Here is a 19,784-nt window from a genome sequence, read left to right as displayed (position 1 = left end):
CCAGCTTCCCCCCCCCCGCCGTTCCCTGCCTCACAGCCAGACCCCGCCCACCCGGCCTTGGCCCCCAACCCCTGGCTTTCCCAGGTATCCCGTAGACGGGATCGCAGCGTGGCTTCCGGGCCTGGCCTCTCCCGCGTCAGGCCCTGCGAGCCCATTCGTGCTGTCCCGGGCACCCACCCTTTGCTGCTTTTCACCGCGCACTGTGGATGCACCGGGGTTGATCTGGCACCGGCCGTCGCGGTCCGTGTCGGCTGCTTCCGGGCTGGGCCGTGCTGAATAAAGCCGGCTGAACACTCGCTCTGTACGTGACATACGCTGTCCTTCCCGCGGGTACGTCCTGGGCGTGGGCGCTGGTGTGCGATGAGCGCAGATGTACCCGGCCTCCGCGTGCCACGCGCAGGTGTACCCGGCCTCCGGGCGCCGCGCGCAGGTGTACCCCGTCTCCGCGTGCCACGCGCAGGTGTACCCGGCCTCCGCGCGCCGCGCGCAGGTGTACCCGGCCTCCGGGCGCCGCGCGCAGGTGTACCCGGCCTCCGTGCTCCACGCGCAGGTGTACCCAGCATCCGTGCTCCACGGCAGCCTCGCCACTCCATGGCCAGCAGGTCCTGAGCCTTGCCGGCCGCGCACCCTCCTTTGAGCTTGCTGCTCCCGGCTGGTTTTTAGATCAGGGCCCTTCTAACATGTGAGTGACAGCTCCTGTGGCTTAACTTTGTATTTCCCTAATAACAGTTCAGCGCTGTATTTGCCATAGGCGTGTCTTCTTTGGTGAAGTGTCTGTTCAAAACTTTTGTCCCTTTTAAAATCAGGTTATTTTCTTACAGTTGAGTTTATACAGTTATTTATATAGTTTAATTACAAGTCCTTTGTTAGGTATGTGATTTACAAATATTTTCTCCCAGTCTGAGGCTTGTTTTTTCATTCTCTTAACAGTCTTTTGTGGACAAAAGTCAAAAGAATTTTTTTAATAGAGATGAGGGTCTCGCTATATTGCCCAGGCTGGTCGTGAACTCCTGGGCTGAAGTGATCTTCCCGCCTCGGCCTCTCAAAGTGTTAGGGTTACAGGCCTGAGCCCCCTCGCTAGGCCAGGAGTTTTAGATTCTAATGAAGTGAAGTGTATCCATTTTCATATTTCATAAATCGCGCATCTGACGCCACGTCTGGGAACTCCTTCCTTACTCTCCATTGGCAAGGCCACCTCTATGTTTTCTTCTACAAGTTTGTAGTTTTAAATGTTATATGTTTAGGGCCACGGTCCACCTTGAGTTGAATTTTTGTATAAAACGTAAGGCATGGGTTGTGTTTTTTTTAAAATATGGGCGTTCAGTTGTTGTAGCCCCATTTGTTGAAAAGACGATTCTTTCTCCGTGCCCGGCCTTTTCACTTTGCCAAACGCCGGCTGGCCCCATTCATGTGGTTCTATTCCTGGACTGTGTCCACGACCCCACGCCTGTCCTTTCCCCACACTGTCCTGCTGTGGCTTCAGAACAAATCTTGAAAGCAGGCAGTGTCAGTTCCAACTGCTGCTTTTTCAAAACGGTTCCTAGGCCTTTCCATAAAGATGTTACAATCAGCTTGTAAATATTGCAGAAAATGGGATTCTGAATGGGATTTCACTGAATCTGGAGATGGACTATGGGGAGGGTGGACATCTTAGTCACACCGAGTCTTCAGCGTGTGAGCACTGCAGGCCTTCGTTGATTTCAGTCTTTATCAGTAATTATCAGCTGTATTTAGCTGTAATTATCAGCACGTAGATGGATCCTGGACCTAGGCTGTGAGACTTGCATGTAAGCAATTCATGGTTTTTGGTGCTATTAATGAACTTTAAAAAATCTGAATTCCAATAGTTCGCTGCTAGCAACTCCCTTAATTTTCTTAAGCTTTTTTGTGGGTTTCCTGGGAATTTCTACATAGGCAGTCCTATTCTCTTGCTTTCCAATCGTACGGCGTGTTTCCACATAGGCAGTTCAGTTCTCTTGCTTTCCAATCGTACGGTGTGTTTCCACATAGGCAGTTCAGTTCTCTTGCTTTCCAATCGTACGGCGTGTTTCTACATAGGCAGTTCTGTTCTCTTGCTTTCCAATCATACGGTGTGTTTCTACATAGGCAGTTCTATTCTCTTGCTTTCCAATTGTATGGCGTGTTTCTACATAGGCAGTTCTGTTCTCTTGCTTTCCAATCATACGGTGTGTTTCTACATAGGCAGTCCTGTTCTCTTGCTTTCCAATCGTACAGCGTGTTTCCACATAGGCAGTTCAGTTCTCTTGCTTTCCAATCGTACGGCATGTTTCTACATAGGCAGTTCTATTCTCTTGCTTTCCAATCGTACAGCGTGTTTCCACATAGGCAGTTCAGTTCTCTTGCTTTCCAATCGTACGGCGTGTTTCCACATAGGCAGTTCTATTCTCTTGCTTTCCAATTGTACAGCGTGTTTCTACACAGGCAGTTCTATTCTCTTGCTTTCCAATAGTACGACGTCTACTTTCCTTGCTTTACTGCTCTCTCTAGGACTGCCAACAGGTGCTGAAGAGGAGTGGGGAGCAGGCATCCTTGGGTTGGTCCCAATCTTAGCGGGAAAACATTCAGTCTTTTGCTATGTATGTTGTTAGCTGTAGGTTTTTTTTGGTAGATGTTCTCTATCAGGAAAAGGAAATTCCCTTCTATTCCTAAATTGCTGAAAGTGCTGTTTTAAAAATCATGAATGGATACTGAATTTAGTCAAACGCTTTTTCTACATCTGTTGAGATGAACAGCTGGCATTTTTTCTTTGGTGCATTAATATTGTGAATTACATGGGTTGGTTTTGAGTATCGAACCAAGCTTGCTTTCCTGAGAAAAACCTCAGTTGGCCGTGATGTGCTGTGCTTTTTATGTCTTTACCAACCCCGATTTACTGATGTTTTGTTGAGGAGTTTCGCATGAGTTCATGGGAGACACTGGTCTTTGTTTTTTCTTTTCTTGTCATGTCTCTGGTTTGGTATCAGAGGAGTATTGGCCTCTTGGAATGAGTTGGGAAGGGATCCCTCCTCTTACATGTTTCTGGAAGAGACCATGTAGAATTGGTGTTATTTATTCCTTAAATTTTTGTTAGATTCACCAGTGAAACTACCTGGGCCTGGAATTTTCTTCCTGGAAGGTTTTAAACTATGAATTTAATTTCTTTAATTACCAAAGGATTATGTTATTTATTTCTTCTTGAGTGAATTTTGGTGACTGAGCATGTTTTTAAGTTAATTTTTGTTTTATCAAAGTAATTGTACATTTTTTTTTTTTTTTAAGACAGAGTCTCACTCTGTCACCCAGGCTGGAGGGCAGTGGTGCGATCTTGGCTCATGTGATATTCAAAACCAACCCATGTAACTATCCCTACTTCTAAATGCTGATCCGGCCATTTATTGGCATATTAATGTTATACATTTTGGGTGACTTTGTAGAGTTGAGAATCTGGGTCTCCCACACACCCCACCTTCAACCACCATAACTGTAACCTCTTTCCTGCAGACATTGTTACATCCCATTTTTGGGGTAAGATAACTCACGCGCATTCACAGTGTTAAGAAAATGTGAACATGCTCATTGCTGAGCCAAGTCGTGCTCTACAATTACATTTTTTTCTCATAGAATGTTTTGTTTCTCCTGAAGTTTTATGGTTTCATTCCAGAACTGCTTAGTGCCACCCGCCTACGACCCAGGGGGCCCCTTCCTGTCCTGCCTTTGGTGGGACCTCGTTTCTTCCCTCTCACCATGGAAGCTTTTAGAATATTCCTTTTTCCCTGAAGTTTCAGGATGAGATGCCTTGACACGCGTGCGTTTCCATTCAGCCTTGGGGATTCGTGCACTGGTTGGGAATAAGTCCGGTGTCTTGAATTCTGAGCCAATTCTGAACCATAACACCCTTTCTCATTCTCGCCTTTCCGGAACCCTGGTAGGCCAGAGCGGGACTTCTGGATTAACCTCCCAGCAGTGCATCTTCCCCCTGCCTTTTCATCTTTGTCTTTGAGTGGTATCTTCTTTCCTAAATGTGTACTACTTCTTTTTTGATTAGGGTAATCCCATTTTTAACTTCTGAGAGATCCTCTTCACCCTCGGTTCCTTTTTCATGGCGTCTTGTTCTTGTTTCATGGACACAGCCCTGCTCTGCCCTCTTGGCGTCCCTGATTATAACTCCTGATGTTTCCTGTGTTTCCCCAAGCCCCATGTCTATCCTTCTTTCAGGCTCCATTCTTTCCCAATGTGCCTCACTTCCTCGAGACGGGGGCACTAAACTGCTGCTTGGACGCCCTGTGGCCTGGGTGGGGCTTGCCAACCACTGGGTTCACTGCCAGTGTCCAGACAGTGCTGGCCTTCGTCAGGCCCTGTGCACCAGCCGATGCCATTCTCCCCTTTGAGGTGCCCAATTCTGCCAAAGACAGGTCCTTTGGCTCCTGTGGGGGCTGGAGGTCTGGCTGCAGCCATCCTGGGCAGGGAGGGGTCTATGGGCAGGTTCTCCCTCAATGCCTCCTGCAGCCTGGCACGCTACCACCCTCCAGGGGCCTGACCCCCACATCTGGGTCTCCAGGGAGGCAGCATGGGGCCAGGAGCTGGTACAAAGGCGGGGGAGGCAGGAGCTGAGCTCACCACCCATTGTCGTCCCCATTCCAGCCCCAGTTTCTCCCATAGTTGCTGGGATAACAGAAGCCTCCAGACCGGCCCATGGTGGGCTGCTGGCATCTCCCACAGGTCTCGCTCCACAACACAGCCGTCACCTTCCACAGCCACGGCCACCATCTTCCTTCGTGTGGAAAGCGCCCATCGGTCACTGTATCCATTCCTGCCTGCACTGTCCATGTGGATTTACACTCTTTTCTCCCTTTACAATCATTTCAGTTGGGTTCAAGAAGTGAGAGGAGGTCAACAGATGTAGCCAATCCATTACCTAATCAAAAGTCCAAGTATTATTTTTATTAGAAAAAAAAATCAGGAACTTAAATGTTCTGTATGAAAGGAGAGCAGGCTGAATAAATTACGGAACTGCCAAGGGGAGGAATGCAGCATAGCTGTGAGGAGGGCTGCCCTTGGGGAAGATTTGGGGCATCAAGCGCCCTCCGCACACCACCACGTGGCATCAAGCGCCCTCCGCACACCGCCACGTGGGCATCAAGCGCCCTCCGCACACCGCCACGTGGGCATCAAGCGCCCTCCGCACACCGCCACGTGGGCATCAAGCGCCCTCCGCACACCGCCACGTGGGCATCAAGCGCCCTCCGCACACCGCCACGTGGGCATCAAGCGCCCTCCGCACACCGCCACGTGGGCATCAAGCGCCCTCCGCACACCGCCACGTGGGCATCAAGCGCCCTCCGCACACCGCCACGTGGGCATCAAGCGCCCTCCGCACACCGCCACGTGGGCTTCAAGCGCCCTCCGCACACCGCCACGTGGGCATCAAGCGCCCTCCGCACACCGCCACGTGGGCATCAAGCGCCCTCCGCACACTGCCACGTGGGCATCAAGCGCCCACTGCACACTGCCATGTGAAGCAGCCAGTCACCAGGCAGGATCTACACTGAAGTCTCAACTAGAAAATATGTGTCAATAGGAAAAGACCAGAAAGGCAGTCTCAGAACCCTTCCTGTGGCTCTCTGTGTGTAATGGGACTAGTGAGGGTTCAGCTTTTCCTCCCAAGCATTTACACATTTCCTGGCACGTTCAAACCACGCGGCAGCGCCAGTGCCATCGGGAACCACGACGCAGGATGGGCACGTTCACATCACACGGCAGTGCCGGTGCCATCGGGAACCACAACGCGGAACGGGCATGTCCACACCACACGGCAGCGCCGGTGCCATCGGGAACCACGACGCGGAACGGGCATGTCCACACCACACGGCAGCGCCGGTGCCATCGGGAACCACAACATGGAACGGGCACGTCCACACCACACGGCAGCGCCGGTGCCATCGGGAACCACGACGCAGGATGGGCACGTTCACACCACACGGCAGCGCCAGTGCCATCGGGAACCACAACGCAGGATGGGCACGTTCACACCACACGGCAGCGCCGGTGCCATCGGGAACCGCAACGTGGGACGGACAGTGTGGGGACAACTGTTCTGACAACAGTCTCAGGACGTGGCCACAGGAACCTGGGTGCCAGGCGGAGTGGGCATGCAGCCCGGTGGGCAAGGGCAGTGGAGGATGGAGTGGGGCCAGGCTGAGCAGGCACAGGGACCGTGACCAGCCGCCTTTGAAAAACTAAGTGGGCTGGGAGCCCTTCTCAGAAGGCGAGGTCTCCGCTGACATGGTGTCCGCCCTGGCATCAACCTTTTATTCCCTAGTGACAGTAAACAGAAGGACTGAGCCACATTCCCCCAATAACCACGGCTGCAGCTGCACTTGTCACCCCGACCGAGGCTCCAGAGATGCCAAGTGTGGGTGCTCCTGGGCCTCTGTTCTCAATTCAGAGCACAGAAGATTCTGCGACTTCAGCCTGCCAGGAACGAGGCTGATTCTGAGTGCCGTGACTCTCGGGGGAGGGGACGGGGGTGTGAGAACAAGGGGGTCAGGGAAGGCTGGGTGCACTTGTCCCCAATGGCGGGGGAGGGCTCAGCATGCAGGGACCCCGCAGCTCACGACTTTCCTGTTGGGGTCTGAGGTCTATTTAGTGTGTAGTCAAATCCTCAGCCTTCTGCGTCCCTTGGCTGCTGCCTGTGTATCTCCTGGAAGCTTTCTCTCCTCCACCAACCTGTCCACCCGGCAAACAGCCGCGGCCACCAAGAGCCGGGAGCCAGCCGCTGGAGGGACCCAGCCTCACCAGCAGTCATTTGCTCAGCAGCGACTCTGTCCGCAGACTTTAACCCTTCGCTCCCTAAGTACCTGAAAGAAAATAATTATTGACTCATTTTACTAACTATGAATTCATAACAATTTGACTTTGAACTGAATTGAGGTTTTTTCTTTTCACTCATCTACAGAAAAGGCCTCTTGCATCAAATGAAGATAGAAAAGCAGAATATTAAATCTATGTAAGGGAACAAACTGTTTCAAAACAGCACAACAGGCCTTTGCCTAGAATGTGCTCGCCTGGAATTATCTGCACCGAAGCAGACGTGTCAGTTCGATTTCCTGCGCACCCTGCGTTAACTCGTTTTGTGCCTTCATGTCTGGAGAAAATCGGCACAGCTTCCCCTCGGCATTCTGTCCTCTCACCCTCCCCTGGCTGAAATGAGCCTGGCCGTCCCAGGGCCCCCTGACCCCAGCACATTCTGAGGTTTCCTCTGAGCACGGTGTTCTGTGCCAAACACCATGAGAGGCATCTGCAAGAAGGACACGGAGTTGGTGGCCCGGGCCCAGCACGGCTGGTGCCCGAGAGTGAGACCAGGAGGTCTGCAGCTGCAAGTGCTCACGGTGCCAAGGGCGTCGTTGATGATTCACCCAGCTGTGCCGAGAGGGGGGGCCGACCCTGCCCTCAGGGCACCAGCGTCACAGACACAGGTGAGCAAGCTGCTCGCAGAGGGCACCACTGCCTGTGGATGCAGAAGAGGGCATCCTTCCCAGGACAGAATCGTTCCAAGTCACGAGTTAGAATTCAACGGGGTCGAACAACGGCTCAGCACCTGCAGCCCCTGTCCTGTCCCTGGGCCGCTGGTTTCCACTGCTGTTTCCCGGGAACTGCAGCCCACAGCAGTGGCCACGCCACAGGTGACTCCTCTCCATTAGGTGCTGTGCACCCAGCCCAGCCCCACCAAGTGCCCACACAGCGTGCTTGCAACTTTCCACAGCGCCAGCCCGATCATCCCTGCCTGGCTGGGGCCCTTCCGAGACGCCAGCTCAATCATACCTGCCTAGTGGGGCTTTTCCGCAGTGCCAGCCGGATCACGCCTGCCCGGCAGGGCTGGGCCTGTCTGTGGGTTTCAGTCCAGCTTCACTGTGATGGCAGCGGCACCAGGCGGGAGATGGGTCCTGGATGTGGCGCCAACACCCACTGCCCTGGCAACAGCGAGGTCCAAAACGCCGCAGACCTTCCGCTGCTGTGGCCCGTGAGCTGCGGGCGCTGCACCAACCCCAGACCTGGGCAAGAAGCAAGTCAGCTCTGAGCTCCTGCCACTGGGCTGCTGGGCAGTGTGCCCGCCTGGGGACTGCGTGCCGGACATCGGTGCAGTGGGGAATCTGTTCTTACTGGCTCAGCAGGAATTTTGATTTAGGAAAGAAGCAATCCCAACTCTGCATCAGTGCGCTGGGCATCGGGAATCGGGGGCATTGGCGATCGGGGGCAGACACTAAGTGGGCTGCAGGCCGGTCCGACTGCTCTTCACAACCGCCTCCCCCATCAAGGTTTTCTGCACTTAATGGGGGCTCAGGGCAAGTTCAGCAGCAGAGACCCAGGCCCCCCAGCAGGCAGAGGCCCCGTGAACACCACAGTCTTGCTCTTGGCCAGACTTGCACCTCCCCGACTCAGGACCACTGTCCCCAACCCCGTGCCAGGGTCTGCGGTGCTGCCATGTAGGGCGGGAAGGTCTGTGGTGCCACCGTGTAGGGTGGGACGGGAGTGATCTTTCCTCCCCATTGTCAGGGTCACGGCCGACCCCATAACAAAGGCCGACAGGAGAAACACACGACAAACTCACAGTGGGAGTTTTACTGACACAGGAGCCTTCGGCATGAAGACCCTGAGATTTAGGGAAACAATCTCTTTGTATGTGGAGGTTCAGTGAAGCTGGAGTGGAAATGGGATTGGCAGATGGAAATGTGTGCTCGGTGGTGCTAGACCAAGGGGAGCCCCCAGGGCCGCCTGTGCTCTGTGGTGTTGGACTGAGAGGAGCCCCCAGGGCTGCCTGTTCAGATCTGGGCTCTGGGCAGTGCTCTTTCTTCCGGTGATGGGGCAGGACCCTCTGGAATGGGGGTCTTAGGACCCCATCAGACAACGTAGGGCAATCTCCTCATGGCCAGGCCTCACACAGAAGAGTGGGGAAGTTAGGGGGATAACTCAGGCTAGCTTTAAAAGGGGTTGTGGTTTCTATGACCCACCCTGGCGAAGAGATTCTAGTTTCTCTGGTAGCCTTCGGTGAGATGGAGGCTGGGAGATCACAGGGCAGAAGGTGGGGAGCTGCTTTGCTGCAGAGGCTGTCCCGCTGGGGTATGGCTTTCTGAGCCCCATCAGTCTCCTCAGGGCCTGTCACATACCTGGAGACGCCCCTCTCCTGACACCCTCCAGGAACCCCCACTCCTACCACAGGAAGGAATGGCGATGGGGAAGAGGGAAGCCTGAAGTCCCGGCCTGCGCTGGCCAACGGGGCAGGAGCACACGTGACCATGGCAGAGCCCTGGAAAGGGACCTGGTGCCCCTGGAAGCTCTCCCACCACCGTGCCTGGGCCGGCCTCCTGGAGAGGAGGGAGCGGAGACGCACCAGCTTCCACCTTGGAGACCCCAGCTGATGCCTCAAGGACAGAGCATGCCAAGCCCAAACCCAGCCTCAGAATGATCCGCAGACAGACGGCTGCCATCTGAACCCAAGGGGAAGCTTATGCAGTAGGAGAGAATCAATTCTGGGGTGGGCCCCCCGCTTTGCACTTTTCTCTTTGTTCTCCAGAATCTACCGTCACATCTTCGTACACATTTCTCTAGATTTTAAAGATTATTTTGTGAGAGTCCAAAACACCCACTAGGACTCTGACTGACGTGCAGTAAGTGTGTGTGTTAATTTGGGGAGTGGCTCCCCCCTCGGGGCAGGTGTGCCCCGTTCACTCCTTTCTTTGCCTCCGCTGTGATGGCACCGCTCCTGATAGACACAGAACCTCTCTTGCTGAGATTATTTCTAGGCCTTTCATATTTTTGTTATTAGGGTGACTGGAATAGTTTTTCTATTAAGTTTTCTATGACTGATGGCATAGAGGAAGGTGGCTGATGGCGGTGGCTGTACAGCTTTTCTTCAATCGGCCAACAAAACACAGTTCAGGAGCAGAATCCCTACCTCAGCCTGTGATGGGGAAAGGCGGGAGGTGCTGTGAGGGCCGAATGTGAGGGCCAAGGATTCCCGAGGCAGTCAGGAGACAGCGCCTGCCTGGCCTCTTGACCCCACGCTTGACCTGAGGCTGTAACCGGATCAGTTGTTCCCACTGGATTCTGGGGCAGGCAACTGTCCTCGGGATGTCCCCGTCAAAGCCCGAAGTGGCCCGAAACGTGTCTGACTCTTCAGTGGCCTCGGCATGAGCATGTCACTGACAAGGATGTCCCCTCAGCAGCGAGGCTGGCACCTTTCACAGGCTGGACCTGGACACTGCAGCTGCTGCCTTCTTTGGGCTAAATCCACTCCCCACCAAGTCCCAGGAGCCTCCTGGCCCAGTGAGGCAGCTCAGCGGACACTGTCGCCAGCTTTAACCGCGGCCGCTCCACGGCCTCCCCTGCTTTCCTCCCAGACTCCTGCTTTCCAAATCGCAAAGTTCAGATGCCGCGAACAGACACTGAGGACAGGGGGTGTGCCGGCTCCCAGGAAAACGCTCCCGTCCAGGGCTCCCCGCCAGACAGCTAGGGCCAGCTCCCAGGAAAACGCTCCCGTCCAGGGCTCATGGCCGGACAGCTAGGGCCAGCTCCCAGGAAAACGCTCCCGTCCAGGGCTCACGGCCGGACAGCTAGGGCCGGCTCCCCGACGCCCCTCACAGCTGCATACAGGCCAAGCGCAGGCTGGATGTGCTCAGAGGGGCCAGTGGCCACGCAGAGGATCTGGGAAGACTGACAGGAGGTGGCTGGGGAGGGGAGGGGGGCGGCAGGAGCGGCGCCCGTGGGCCAGCACAGGGAGTGAGAGGGAACGGGAGTGTGGGGGAGGCCTGGGGAGGCGGGGAGCACACAGAGACCCCTGCAGGGCACAGAACTGAGAAAAACAACAGCCTGGGAAAAAACAAAGTCCACGAAGAAGAAAGGGGAAGTCTCCCAAGTGATATGGACGGGAGGCTAGAAACGCTGGGTGGAGAGGGTGGTCCCCCGAGAGGGCCTCAAGCCTGGGACCGAGGCCCAAAGCAAGAACTCTCATTCCTGTTTTCCTGCCCGAGTGCTGCCTTTCCAAAACCACCCCGGCCCACCCTGCCGCCCATCCTGTCCCCAGGCCCAACCGGCAGAGCCACCTGGCTTCTTCCTAGCAGGTCCTTTTGTGAGCCTCCCCACTATTTCTGCACACTGACCACTCCTGCTGTGTCATCAGAGGAGGACAGCGCACGCCGGCTCCCGGAGGGGCGGTCCCCACCCCACAGACCCTCCCCATGGCCGCCACACAGGGGGCCACACGAGGCTTCGCTTCCCTCGTTTGCAAAAGGGGAGAGAGACCTCGCTGTGTGATTCTGTGTGCTGAGCACTGTCCAAAGCAAGGCACGTAAATTATTCAACTTAATCTCAACAGCTTTGAAGAATCTGCATTTGGTTGGTGAGGAAACAGGCTCAGAATGGAGAGAATGTTTCAAGCCCTGCCGCTGTCAGAGCCAGAGCTGGATGGGAGCGCCAGTCACACTCAGAGTCTGAGAACTAAGCCAGCCCACAACTGCGCCTCGTACTGTAGCAAGAAGAGAGACCGGAGACCTGGGAGGGATTTTGTGGAAAAAGAATTGGCCGGGCGCGGTGTCTCCGCCTGTAATCCCAGCACTTTGGGAGGCCAAGGTGGGTGGATCACCTGAGGTCAGGAGTTCAAGGCCAGCCTGGCCAACATGGTGAAACCTGTCTCTACTAAAAATACACAAAAATTAGCTGGGAGTGGTGGTGCATCTGTAATCCCAGCTACTCGGGAGGCTGAGGCAGGAGAATCACTTGAACCCGGGAGGTGGAGATTGCAGTGAGCTGTGATTTCGCCACTGCACTCCAGCCTTGGTGACAGAGTGAGACTCCATCTCAAAAAAAAAAAAACAACAAAAAAACAAAACTGAAGCTTTGAAGCTTTTATATCAGGGATTTTAGCTTTTTTTTTTTTTTTTTTTTTTTTGCCAGACTAAAGTGAAAATCCAAAACACAAATCTTCTATGTTTTCCCCATCAAATCTGTGCAGGAAGCAGAGCAGAGAATGCAGCCTGTTATCTTCCTCCCCTGCCCATGGGGTTTCCAGGCCCTGCCGTTTGCAGGCCTCCACGAGCCTCTGCAGGGTCTCTGATCCCTCCACACGGGTGCCAAGGGCTGAGGGGTGTGCGGCCGGCCGCACGTGCAGGAGCGCTGCCATCACTGGGCCCTGCCCGCCTCCCAGAGCTCGGTCCGGTGGCATTGTGCGGCCCCAGAGCAGCTGGCCCTGGTGACACATCTGCTGCGGGTCCTCACTCGGTGCTGGCAGGAATTTGCTGCCAATGTCGCAGTGGCAGACGCTGCTGACTGGCACCTGCCTCCCTGGTAAAGAGCAGCCGCAGCTTTGCTCAGGCCTGTGGCCTCTGGGTTAGGATGTGATGCCGGCCCCTCCACACTGCAGACGTCCAGGCCAATGGGACGCAGACGGATGCAGAGGCTCCGCCAAGGCGTCACGGGGGCCACCTTCCCCTCCCTCTACTGCCCCTGGGTGGAGACTGGTGGTGTGGGAGCCTCCTGGACGCGGGGGGCCACCGGCTGGTCCTGCACTGCCCACTCGACTTGCTGCCGCAAGACGTCAGCCCCGCCTGACGTCCCCCGAGATCCTCAAGTTTGGATCTGTTGTGGCCCGAACACAGCCCTTGTTATACCACATGGATGGGAAGGGGCCATGGCCCAGAGCAGCTGCCCTAGGAGCCCCACTGCCGGCTCTTTCTGAAGAAATCAGCTCTGAATGCAGAACCCGCCAGCTGGTGCTCAGGTCCAGGACAACTCTGCCTGCGGTTGTAGGGACAGGCCACACCCCATGTCCCATGTCCATCCTTGCCATGAGGCCGGTCAGGGCTCCAAGGGTCCCCCACAGGACAGGCTGCGACAGACGCAAGCACGTTTTGCGCTGCCAGGAGGCGGGAGGTGCGATTTGTCAGCTCACAACGCTTAGCCTCACGCAGGTGCAGGTGGACAGAACACCCTCACGGCGGACCCCGGAGGCCTGTGCCTGACACGAAGGCTGACCCTCCCCAGTGCAAGGGACTCCTCCTGCCTGGCCACAGGCTAGGACCTTTCTCCTGCCTCAGGCTCGACAGAAACCGCAGCTCTTCCTGGTCTCTCGGTGCTGGTCTTTGGGTTGGAACTCAGACCCAGGCTCTGCCGGTTTCAGGTGTGCTGACTGCAGCGTGGGGCCTCCAGCCTCCAGGACCGGGTGAGCTGACGCCTGCCAATCAGCCACACCCTTTCATCCTGCACCTCTGGAGAACCCTGATCAACACAACTCAGCATCCACAAAACTCGCTCTGTGAGCTGACACAACTTGGTGTCTGTGACGTCTGCCCACGTGCAGAAGAAACTTGGCCACCAGCTTTTAAAGCTGTTGCAAAAATGTTCTCAGTGAATTCAATGCTTCAAATCCCAGTCATGAAATATATAACTAATTATACTGGTCTCAATTTAATCATGTGAGTTTAAAAGAAAAAAATCAATTCACAGAGCCAAAAATCAGCCTGAATGTACAAGGAAGCAATGGATTTTGAAAAACAACCTCCAGCCAGAAACCTCCACCAACAGCGGGCAGGTCTCCAGTGAGCAGACGCACAGTCTGTCCTGGCCTCCAGCCAGCCCGTGGGTGCTCACACCATCCAGGCCGCACAGCAGCCGCCCAGCGCAGAGGGAGCGCGCAGCTCTGGGGGCACGGAAACTGCCACCATTCATCCCTCCAAAGCGCTCCGGATCCTCACGGTGGGCGTCACCAGGCCACATCCACCGGCAGGAAGCCAACACTGGTGCAATCCTGACCATGGAGAGCCCACGGGACCCCAAAACCACACCACGTCATTGCAATTATCAAGCCCTGTCGCTGTCAGAGATGACAGAAGACACCGCTCCCTGCCGATTATTCCGCAGCCATTAGGGCCCACGGCAGCTGAAGCTCGTGATCCCGTCTGTATGTTCACAGGGTGCCTTCGGCGTGGGGGGCTTCGTCTGGGAGCAGACGGCGGGGAGCAGAGAGGTCGCTCGGCCTCCTCCACGTAGCTGTCCACAGCCTAAACTCCCGAAGGCCACAGACTCACTGGAGGTCCCATGAGGGCAATGGGGAGCACAAGCGGTGCCCACCCCCAGGTGGCTGGGGGCCCAGAGGTGGGAGGTCCTGCCTGGCTGAGCCTCCACCAGCTGGAAACGGGTGACAACTCCCACTCCAGCTCTGACCTCAGACCCGTCTGTGTCCCTACAGCCTGGATTAAAACATCCATGCCGTGGCTGCGGGCCGCCCCGCATGGTGGTGGCGGCGGCTGAGGTGTCTGCAGGTTGTGACCACTGGTGACCTCTCCTAGGAAAGATGGTGAAGTTGGGGGTACAGTGAGTGTGTTTGGGTTTAGAATGTACTTTTTGAGGGTCAGAGAATCCAGGATAACTTTGGGGGCCACAGATGTTTAGGATTTGGTTTGTAACCTCTGTGGCCACAGGCAAGATAAAGAGTTGAGCAAATCACCCTAACGCCTGGCCACGAAGATGCTGTGGGTTTGGGATAGAACGGATTTTCTCTCCTGGGAAAGGCCCAGCAATGGAGTGAACGATCCCACGTGAGAAGGCAGAGGACAGAGCCTGCTTGGACAGCGCAGGGCGGGTCCAGGTGTCCACCTTCCGGTCCCCAGGGCCGTCCCAGCACATCTGTGGGCCAGTGCGTCCCCTGTGGGCTCGGACTCAACAACTGCTCCCAGTCCAGGCAGCCCAGAGCCAAGCACACACTGACAAAGCCGGGTTCTCAGGTCCTGAGCACTGCTGGGGACACACGGGCGTGTTCTGCTCATACATAACTGAGGCTTCCTATTTCTTCCGCACCCACTGCGTGCAGCGGACCAGGCGTTTCCGTGGTCCCTGAGCCGAGCCCTCCCCACAGGGAGCTACTGCCCCTGTGCAGGTCGCAGCCCAGGGGCAGGAGACTCAGCGCGGGGCAGGCACTCAAAGCAACCAGCACCCCGGGCTTCCCTCATTCTCCGAGGTATCCAGGAGACCCGGGAGGCTGTCCCAGCTGGACTCTGGCTCAGGGTCTCCCCAGTGTCTGCAGGGCTGTGTGCAGGGGTGCTCACGGCTCCTGCATCCCCACCCCTGCACCTGGGACAGCACAGTGCGTGCGAGAAACCCTGTGGAAGCCGACCCGTGTGGTGGCCGGACTCAGCCTCCCGCACACGTCCCATCAGAGAGCTCACATTTTATCAGTAACACTGACTCCTGGTTCTCAAGAACTCGTGTCCTGACAAACAGCATTGAAGCGCTCGCACCCACGCGCTCTCCAGGGAGCACCGAGTTACGGTCCCACCGCCGTCCCTCAGCGGCTGGCCTAGGATGGTCAGCCAGTGATTTGGCTCATCTGAGGCTTGAGCTGGGCTGGGACTTGCACTGTCTGGGATTCAGCATGTATTTATTTAATTAAAGTGAGGCTGAGAGTCTTCTCACGGGAATCACCATCATTTTACGGTTCCCACATCCCATCAATCAAGTGGACAGAAGGTGACGTCCTTCACCAGCCCCCAGCTGGACGCTTGGAAGCACCCTGGCTTCCGGTTTTGTTACGTCACCAACACACCAATTCTCATGCTTTGAAATATTCTCTTAGGACAGGAGTGAGAACCACCTTTTCTTGGCTCTTCACCCACACAACTGAATTGCTTCCGAAAGAGAACTTCAGTCAGTCAGCAGCAGCTGCAACGCTCGGACACGGGTCACCAGGCCCCACGCGGAGGGCGACTGCTTCTTAACCGGACGCTTGGACACGGGTCACCAGGCCCCACGCGGAGGGTGACTGCTTCTTAACCGGACGCTCGGACACGGGTCACCAGGCCCCACGCGGAGGGCGACTGCTTCTTAACCGGATGCTTGGACACGGGTCACCAGGCCCCACGCGGAGGGTGACTGCTTCTTAACTGGACAAGCGATTTAGGGGCACGTGCCAGGAGTGTGAAGGGCTGGGTGCCACGGAGCCCAGGGTTGTCCCTGAGAGGATCTGGGGTTTTGGGGTGCACAGTAAGGGTTAGGGCTGGTGTTCCTGGGGCGACTTCTGTAGCTGGGGCAGCCCAAACTTCTCCTATTCTCTAACGTGACACAAATGAATTTTCCCTCCTGGATATTAGACCGAGGACAGCCAAACACTCCAGCACCTTTTGGAAGCACGATCAGGACCTGGACCTCATGGGGACGACGGGGGAAGGCAGCCCGGCCGCCAGACACCCAGACTGCAGGCGGCAGCCGACTTCCAAACCTGTATTTAAGTCAGATTGGCACTCGGGCCGCGGGCTTGGGTCAGTTCAGCTCCTTGCTGTGCCCTTCAATGAGTGTCCCCCGGGCGGGCAGGGGCTCTGCGGTGCTGACGGTGGGTGCTCTGCCCCGAGGGGTGGATGGGCCTCCACGCAGTCCAGGGAGGCCGGTGCTGAGGGGAGGGGTGCCCGACCCCCACCTGGTGGGGTGCTCTGCCTCCTGGTGTGGCCATCGGAAAACGCAGGGAGACTTTTTCAGGGCAACACTCAGCTACGCCCGTTCAGACAGTCACAGCCCCTTCTCCGTGAATGTCACCCTCTGGCAACACAAACCCCCAGGCCCAGGGCCCGGAGCTCACGGTCCCTCCCCAGACACGACACACGCTGAGCTCACGGTCCCTCCCAGACACGACACACGCCGAGCTCACGGTCCCCCCCCAGACACGACACACACTGAGCTCACTGCTTCCCCAGACATGACACATGCTGAGCTCACTTCTTCCCCAGACATGACACATGCTGGCAAGCTTTTGCCTTCTCTTGCCTCCTCATGGTAACATAGGTTGACCCACAAGGACACACACTTCTGCCCAGGCCTTGTCAGGTTAGTGGGACAGGACGGATGGGGCAGGAAGTCTAAGACAGGGGCAGGAAGATCCACACCCAGATCTAGTCACCCAGATCTCTCAGCACCCAGACCTCTCAGCACCCAGACCTCGGTACCCAGACCTCGGCACACAGACCTCTCAGCACACAGACCTCTCAGCACCCAGACCTCAGCACCCAGGCCTCAGCACCCAGACCTCTCAGCACCCAGACCTCGGCACACAGACCTCTCAGCACCCAGGCCTCTTAGCACCCAGATCTCTGAGAACACAGACCTCTCGGCACCCAGACCTCAGCACCCAGACCTCTCAGAAAACAGACCTATCAGCACACGGACCTCTCAGCACACAGACCTCAGCACCCACACCTCAGCACCCACACTCTCAGCACACAGACCTCTCAGCACACAGACACCCAGACCTCAGCACCTAGACCTCTCAGCACACAGACCTCTCAGCACCCAGACCTCTCAGCACACAGACCTCGGCACCCAGACCTCGGTTCCATAGCCAGAAGCCTTCCTGGCCCTGGCACTGTCCTCCAGCCCTGAAACAATGCTGTTGGGTCTCCTTGGTCCAGAATGACCAAATGTCACGCAATTCTCTGGGCCCCGGACACCCAATATTTTAGCTCCACGTTGTCCAAACTTTGAAGGCCTGATGGGCTGAGCGGTTTCCGGCGGCCTGTGGACCGGATGCTGCGTCGGAAACTGAATGTAACTTGGAGCCTCTCTTGTCTGCTGCTGGGGGTGGAGGTTGGCCAAGACCACCATCAGCGGCGCTCCCTCAGCCCGGCCGCCTCCAGCCCGGCCCCGGCCCACCCCAGCCCGGTCCTAGACCCTGGCCGTGGCTGCCCCCGCGCCCCTTCCCCCACCCACCTCCCCGCAGCCCAGATCCCAGCCCAGCCCCAGCTCCGGCCCGGTCCCCGCCACCCCCCGGCCGCGCTCACCCGCTCCTCCTCGGCGCGGATGTCCGGCATGGTGCTCAGGCAGAGGCCCACGGCCGTGACGGCCACGAAGGACACGGACACGCAGGCGAAGAGCTTGCCCGCCAGCCCCGAGTGCGGGTTGTCCACCACGTCGCGCAGGCGCCGCCGGCCGCGCTGCAGCCGCCCCCGAGGTCCCAGGGCGCGCGCCGGGCTCCCCTGCGCCCCGCGCTCCGTCGGCCCCGCGCGGGCCTCGGCCGCCTCCTCCTCGCGGCGGCGCAGGCGGCGCAGGCAGCAGCGCTCCAGGCGCGCCTCGTCGATGCCCCAGTAGGCCAGCTCGTCGCGGAAGGCCAGCGCGCACGGGCCCCGCAGCAGTCGCAGCTTCCCTGCGCGCAAAAGCGCTACGATGGCGCGGAAGGCGCACGGGCTGCGGTCGAAGAAGAACTCGTCGCGGCTCACGTCGTAGTCGTCGCACACGCGCAGCAGGTCGTCGTGGCCGCGGCAGGCGCGCAGGCGCTCCAGGCGCGCGAGGGGGCATCGCGCCAGCGCGGCCCATGCCAGGCGCACGCGGCAGCCGCCCACGTTGATGATGACGTGCCGGGCGCGGGTCCCGCCGCCGCCGCCGCCGCCGCCGCCCGGGGAGCAGGGCCATGGCTCCATGCGCAGGGCCGGACCGGACCGAGGGGCTCCTGCCCGGCTCCTGCAAAAGGAACGGAGCGCGTTAGGGTCGCGAGGGCTGAGCTGGGGGAGCGCGTCCGCCCGCGGGGATCCAGGGGCCGGGCCGGCACCGAACCCTCGGAGGTGAGCTCGGAGACCCCTCCGCCCGCCCACTTCCCGCTCCTCCGCAGGCCCGACCTCTGCACCTGGTCCGCATGGGGGACCCTCAAGCGTCCAGAGGACCCCGCCAGGTGGCGACCCGCCTTGAGTTATCACCAAGGGAACAGCCGGGTTCTTACACTAGGGGGCTTGGAACACGGGGTCGAACGGAGCTTTCACAAATCGACGCAAACTCCAAAGAGCCAGATGTTTCAGGGCGGACCCCACCGACCGGTGAGGACGCCGTGATGTCTGGAGGGAGAGACGCAGTCCTAGCTTAGTTTCTCACGGTGTGTCCCGCGGACCAGCCACGTCAGATTCAGCCAGGGGACCTGCTGGAAAACGGCATTCCTGGCCCTACTCAGCATTCTGTGAGGCGGAGAAACTGCGGAATAAGGAGCTCCAGAAGTCCATCCCTACCTTAACACAATGGAAAACCTGGTGAAAACTGTCAAGAGTCAACTTTTTTGGAACTCTGGAAACTAACCAAAAGCTTGCACCAACCGTGGGGCACTGAGAAAGAACAGCTGAGTCTTCGTCACAATAATAAGCTCTGTCGCTCCCCAGCTCTGCGGGGACAGCAACAGCCTGCATTCCCGGTACCAGCACTGGAAGGAGAAGCTACAGGACTCTTTGACTAGGAATCGTAATTACTTTGGCTCCGTGGAAGACTGGCTCAAACTCCTGCCTTCATCTCCGGTGTCTTGGAACTCCGTCTGTGCAAAGGCAGCCACTTGGGGAGTGTGTGTCAAAAACATTGATAGGAAAGTGTTTTAGCCATTGCGGCCTGAGGCAATGGATTATGGTTGCCGCCACAGGCTAAACAAAAAGCTGGGGACGAAAGGCTGGGGAATGAGATGATTTCGGAAATAAGGGCTCGATAAAGTTCTAAGAGTTCCCGGGAATCTGGAATGCCACGCACATGCCTCGGCTGCGCACATGCCGGGAAAAACCCGAGAAGTCCCTGAAGTGCCTCCTCGGGCTGACCTTCAGATTCTGCGAGCAGGAGGTGATAAGACAGAGGCTTGACCAGCCTGGATGAGTGCTGAAGGTTGCTCCAAGACACACAGAGCCCATCTGCAAAAACAAGTTTCAGTTTTCATTCCAGACGTTTAAGAATCTATATGTCCCATCACTTGCTGCCCTCTAAGCTAATGGAACAGACATCAGTGGCCACAT

General features: G+C 57.1%; 1 protein-coding gene across 4 annotated transcripts in view; it reads right to left on the bottom strand.

The window, feature by feature from the left end:
• The window catches only part of KCNG2 (potassium voltage-gated channel modifier subfamily G member 2), a 98,537-nt gene that overhangs the window by 15,707 nt on the left and 63,046 nt on the right, over positions 1 to 19,784 (bottom strand). For 3 of the 4 annotated variants that reach the window (XM_055368675.2, XM_055368673.2, XM_055368677.2), the window contains one exon: positions 17,814 to 18,489. In XM_055368675.2, coding sequence (XP_055224650.1) covers positions 17,814 to 18,449 — 636 coding nt within the window. In that variant the 5' untranslated portion in view covers positions 18,450 to 18,489. Of the gene's footprint in view, positions 1 to 17,813; positions 18,490 to 18,745; positions 19,683 to 19,784 lie in introns of all 4 variants that reach the window. The other variant, XM_055368676.2, reaches the window with a different exon arrangement.

The sequence above is a fragment of the Gorilla gorilla genome, chromosome 17 (genome assembly GCF_029281585.2).
Source record: "Gorilla gorilla gorilla isolate KB3781 chromosome 17, NHGRI_mGorGor1-v2.1_pri, whole genome shotgun sequence".
NCBI classification, from domain to species: Eukaryota; Metazoa; Chordata; class Mammalia; order Primates; family Hominidae; genus Gorilla; species Gorilla gorilla.
This window is presented reverse-complemented; position numbering and strand designations above follow the sequence as displayed.